The 6,000-nt window shown below is 53.0% G+C and overlaps 1 protein-coding gene across 1 annotated transcript in view; it reads left to right on the forward strand.

Annotated features, from left to right (window-relative positions):
- The window catches only part of LOC139240373 (high affinity cGMP-specific 3',5'-cyclic phosphodiesterase 9A-like), a 54,949-nt gene that overhangs the window by 17,729 nt on the left and 31,220 nt on the right, over positions 1–6,000 (forward strand). The window contains exon 7 of the mRNA XM_070868844.1: positions 3,509–3,576. Coding sequence (XP_070724945.1) covers positions 3,509–3,576 — 68 coding nt within the window. The remainder of the gene's footprint in view (positions 1–3,508; positions 3,577–6,000) is intronic.

Here is a 6,000-nt window from a genome sequence, read left to right on the forward strand (position 1 = left end):
CTCCGGTCTCCACCAGTTGCACCCTCTAGTGGTGTAAGCATAGTATGTACACAGTGTAATCCTTATTGATAGTACATCAGGTAACAAGTCTCCATCTTACGCAACTGCAATGACTACACAGAGAGTATATCTATATATAACACCTCCAAAGCAAGTACATCCTTTCGTAAATATGGAAACCAAAACTGCACGCAGTACTCCAGGTGTGGCCTCATCATTACCTTGTATAACTGTAGCAAGACTCCCCCCCCGCTCTTTTACCCCACAGCCCCGGCACATTTCCCCCTTCCAGTATTTACCCAATTCCCCCGTTTGAAAGCTACTATTGAATCTGCTCCGACCGAGCTTTCAGGCAGCGCGTTCCCGATCACAACAACTCGCTGCATTAAAAACATTCTCCCCATCTCCCCCTCTGGTTCGATCGCCGATTATCGTCAATCTGTGTCCCTCTGGTTACCCGCCCTCCTGCCCCCCCCCCGGGGAACACTTTCTCCTCATTGACTCTGTCACAACCCCTCGTGATTTTGAACACCTCGATCAAATCTCCCCCTTAACCTTCTCTGCTCCACGGAGAACAAGCCCCAGCTTCTCCAGTCCCTCCACGTCACAGAAGTCCCACATCCCCGGGACCATTCTGGTCCATCTCCTCCGCCGCCCCCCTCTCCAAGTTAGAATGCTTCAATCATCTCAAACTCCTCGATCAGATTGTCCCTTAGTCTTCTAAACTCGCGGGAACACAAGCGCAGTCTGTGCGGCCTGTCCTCGGGATTTAACCATTTCAGCACCGGGTATCATTCTGGTGAATCTGTGTCGCTCCCCATCTAAGGGCGATATTGGTATCAAAGTATAGCAGAATATCAATTGGCGACGAGATCCAACACCGCCTCCAGTGCGCCAGTGCAGCCTTCAGCCGCCTGAGGAAAAGAGTGTTCGAAGACCAGGCCCTCAAATCCACCACCGAGCTCATGGTCTACAGGGCTGCAGTGATACCCGCCCTCCTGTATGGCTCAGAGACATGGACCATGTACAGTAGGTACCTCACCCCCAGCTCATGGTCTACAGGGCTGTAGTGATACCCGCCCTCCTGTATGGCTCAGAGACATGGACCATGCACAGTAGACACCTCACGTCACTGGAGAAATACCACCAACGATGTCTCCGCAAGATCCTGCAAATCCCCCGGGAGGACAGACGCACCAACGTTAGCGTCCTCGACCAGGCCAACATCCCCAGCATCGAAGCACTGACCACACTCGACCAGCTCCGCTGGGCAGGGCCACATTGTCCGCATGTCCCCCAGACACGAGACTCCCCAAAGCGAGCGCTCTACTCGGAACTCCTTCACGGGCAAACGGGCCAAAGGTGGGCAGAGGAAACGTTACAAGGGACCACCCTCAAAGCCTCCCTGATAAAGTGCAACATCCCCCACCGACACCTGGGAGTCCCTGGGCCCAAAGACCAGTCCGCCCTAAGTGGAGGAAGTGCATCCCGGGAGGGCGCTGAGCACCTCGAGTCTCGTCGCCGAGAGCGTGCAGAAACCAAGCGCAGGCAGCGGAAGGAGCGTGCGGCAAATCAGTCCCACCCTCCCCTTCCCTCAACGTCTATCTGTCCCACCTGTGACAGGGACTGTGGCTCTCGTATTGGACTGTTCAGCCACCAAAGAACTCACTTTAGGAGTGGAAGCAAGTCTTCCTCGATTTTGACAATGGCGATCAAAGTGTTATGTATTGAGGCTTGGAGTCATCAGACACCAGAGGGCGCCACTGTCGGAGGTCATCGGGCTGCATGCGCGCGTGCGCAGTCACTGGTATATAAGCGTGGGTATCGGGTCACATGGGTACTTTGGGCACCAATGAAGTCAGAGCAGGTTTATACCTGCGGCAGTTTACAGTAACAAGCCTCTTCAGTCATTACACAAAGCCCGGTCCCATCTTGACCCCATCCAATCTTCATGCTTGATCTTCACCCTCAACCCCACATTCCCACCCGATCCCCTTGATTCCATTACTGTCCACAAATCTCAGCCTTGAATGTACTCAATGACTGAGCCTCCACAGCCCTCTGGGGCAGAGAATCCCAAAGATTCACCACCCCTCTGAGTGAAGAAATTCCTCCTCGTCTCAGTCCTCAATGGCCGACCCCTTATCCTGAGACTGTGTGACCCCTGGTTCTAGACTCCCCAGCCCGGGGGGGAAACACCCTTCCTGTATCTATCCTGTCAATCCCCCCTAAGAATTTTATACCTTTCCATGAATTTTATACTTTTCAGGTTGATCCACGATGAGGTATGCAGTTGTGAGCCCAATGGATGAACTAGTAATGTGTAGTGTGATTGATAAACCTTTGTTCATAAACCAACTCTTAATAGGACACAAGAACACAAGAAATAGGAGCAGGAGTCGGCCATTCGGCCCCTCGAGCCTGCTCCGCCATTTAATACGATCATGGCTGATCCGATCATGGACTCAGCTCCACTTCCCCGCCCGCTCCCCATAACCCTTCACTCCCTTATCGCTCAAGAATCTGTCTATCTCCACCTTAAATATATTCAATGACCCAGCCTCCACAGCTCTCTGGGGCAGAGAATTCCACAGATTTACAACCCTCTGAGAGAAGAAATTCCTCCTCATCTCAGTTCTAAATGGGCGGCCCCTTATTCTGAGACCATGCCCCCTAGTTCTCGTCTCCCCCATCAGTGGAAACATCCTCTCTGCATCCACCTTGTCGAGCCCCCTCAGAATCTTATACGTTTCATAGAAACATAGAAACATAGAAAATAGGTGCAGGAGTAGGCCATTCAGCCCTTCTAGCCTGCACCGCCATTCAATGAGTTCATGGCTGAACATGAAACTTCAGTACCCCCTTCCTGCTTTCTCGCCATAACCCTTGATCCCCCGAGTAGTAAGGACTTCATCTAACTCCCTTTTGAATATATTTAGTGAATTGGCCTCAACTACTTTCTGTGGTAGAGAATTCCACAGGTTCACCACTCTCTGGGTGAAGAAGTTTCTCCTCATTCTTCCTGCATCTAACCTGTCTAAACCCGTCAGAATTTTAAACGTTTCGATAAGATCACCTCTCATTCTTCTGAACTCCAATGAGTAAAGGCCCAACCTACTCAACCTTTCCTCATAAGTTAACCCCCTCATCTCCGGAATCAACCGAGTGAACCTTCTCTGAACTGCCTCCAAAGCAAGTATATCGTTTCTTAAATATGGAAACCAAAACTGCACGCAGTACTCCAGGTGTGGCCTCACCAATACCCTGTATAACTGGAGCAAGACTTCCCTGCTTTTATACTCCATCCCCTTTGCAATAAAGGCCAAGATTTCATTGGCCTTCCTAAGTTGGTGTGCAAGGTGGTTTATTACTGGCCTTGCCCTGGTAATGTAAAGGTGTTGCTGGACTTACCCCGCTCCCAACCACTCACCCCCTCCCCACCCCGTACACACGGTGCACAGAGCGATCCCACAACCCCCTCTTGATCGCAGCTGCTTCTTCTTCGCAGTCGAGAGCCTGAAGGCACAGGAGGTGGAAAGGTGCAAGAGCGACATCGAGATGTTGAGGGAGGAGATGGTGAAGAAGGAGGGGTAAGGAACGAAAGCATACTGCCGCGCTGTCGGAGGGGCGGTACTGAGGGAGCGCCGTACTGCGCTGTCGGAGGGGCAGTGCCGAGGGAGTGCCGCACTGTCGGAGGGGCGGTACTGAGGGAGTGCCGCACTGTCGGAGGGGCAGTACTGAGGGAGTGCCGCACTGTCGGAGGGGCGGTACTGAGGGAGCGCCGTACTGCGCTGTCGGAGGGGCAGTGCCGAGGGAGTGCCGCACTGTTGGAGGGGCAGTACTGAGGGAGTGCCGCACTGTCGGAGGGGCAGTACTGAGGGAGTGCCGCACTGTTGGAGGGGCAGTACTGAGGGAGCGCCGCACTGTTGGAGGGGCAGTACTGAGGGAGTGCCACACTGTCGGAGCGGCAGTACTGAGGGAGTGCCGCACTGTCGGAGGGGCAGTACTGAGGGAGCGCCGTACTGCGCTGTCGGAGAGGCAGTACTGAGGGAGCGCTGCACTGTCGGAGGGTCAGTACTGAGGGAGTGCCGCACTGTCGGAGGGGCAGTACTGAGGGAGCGCAGCACTGTCGGAGGGGCAGTACTGAGGGAGCGCCGCACTGTCGGAGGGGCAGTACTGAGGGAGCGCCGCACTGTCGGAGGGGCAGTACTGAGGGAGCGCCGCACTGTCGGAGGGGCAGTACTGAGGGAGCACCGCACTGTCGGAGGGGCAGTACTGAGGGAGTGCCGCACTGTCGGAGGGGCAGTACTGAGGGAGTGCCGCACTGTCGGAGGGGCAGTACTGAGGGAGCGCCGCACTGTCGGAGGGGCAGTACTGAGGGAGCGCTGCACTGTCGGAGGGGCTGCGAGGTGCTTTGGGAGAATTGCACATTTTCACATCGCTGTAACCCTTTGAGTCCGGGAGTTAGGGGTCAGAGGTTCGACACAAGTGTTACATTGATATTGGAATCTGAGGGCTCTCGCTTTGTCTCACCTCCCCCCCCCTCTAAGGTTGGGCTTTCTCTGTGGGTGCCCCTCTACAGCTACGAACAGAAGACTGACGCCCAGACTTGACGTCCCTACTTGTCCGAAGGTTGGTGGAATCGCTTCTGTCGCCTTGTGAATAGATGGTGTCTGTTGTGTCATGAGGTACTCTGATAATGACTCCACAAGGTGATGTATTGTACTTGCACTGTAGTGACCTTAGTGCATTTAATGTTAGCCCAGAGTGAGGATCACACCTGGTGGCTTGCCTTTTATACTGGGCCAGGCACACCTGTACAGGTAACCTACAAGTCTCCCACTGCAGTGCCCTCTGGTGGCACATCATGTGTAATAGTACAAGCGGTAAACATATCTGGATACATGACAGTGTCGTACGCTGATTTCGTCCCGGATTAATTAGTAGCGGGCAAGGAACCACTCATTACCGCTCCCGGCTACTTCTCAGAGTTCGATAGTGGAAATTAATGGCAAGACACCAATAAATATCATTCCCACTGTGCAGGGCAGTCTTGAGTACTGATCAAGCTGTTATCAACGTTACACCGATCGATCTGTCCCTTGAGCTGCAAAGGAGCTGAAATGAGGAGGAATTTCTTCTCAGAGGGTGGTAAATCTGTGGAATTCTCTGCCCCAGAGAGCTGTGGGGGCTGGGTCATTGAATATATTTAAGGCGGGAGATAGACAGATTTTTGAGCGATAAGGGAGTGAAGGGTTATGGGGAGTGGGCGGGGAAGTGGAGCTGAGTCCATGATCGGATCAGCCGAGATCTTATTAAATGGCGGAGCAGGCTCAAGGGGCCGAATGGCCGACTCCTGCTCCTATTTCTGATGTTCTTATTAGGAGCAGGAGTCGGCCATTCGGCCTCTCGATTCTGCTCCAACAGTCAACAAGATCATGGCTGATCTCTGGCCTCAGCTCCACTTTCCCGCCCGATCACTGAATTCCCTTCGTGCCCAACAATCTATCGATCGCAGTCTTGAATGTATTAATAACCTCTTAAGTTTAAAGACCTCTATCGGGTCTTCTCTACGGCCTCTCTATTGTAAAATTAATACCTACAATCTTTCCCGATACCTGTAATCTCTCAGTCTGTTCTGTTACCATTCTTGTGAAGCTTTTTTTTGCACTTTCAACAGTGCTTCTATCTCCTGTTTATATTATGCAGACCAGAACTGTACACAGTGCTCCCGGTGTGGTCTAACCCAGGTATATGGAGACCAGAACTGTGCACGGTGCTCCACGTGTGGTCTAACCCAGGTATATGGAGACCAGAACTGTACACGGTGCCCCGAGTGTGGTCTAACCCAGGTATATGGAGACCAGAACTGTGCACAGTGCTCCAAGTGTGGTCTAACCCAGGTATATGGAGACCAGAACTGTGCACGGTGCTCCAAGTGTGGTCTAACCCAGGTATATGGAGACCAGAACTGTACATGGTGCTCCCGGTGTGGTCTAA

The sequence above is a fragment of the Pristiophorus japonicus genome, chromosome 31 (assembly GCF_044704955.1).
Source record: "Pristiophorus japonicus isolate sPriJap1 chromosome 31, sPriJap1.hap1, whole genome shotgun sequence".
NCBI classification, from domain to species: Eukaryota; Metazoa; Chordata; class Chondrichthyes; family Pristiophoridae; genus Pristiophorus; species Pristiophorus japonicus.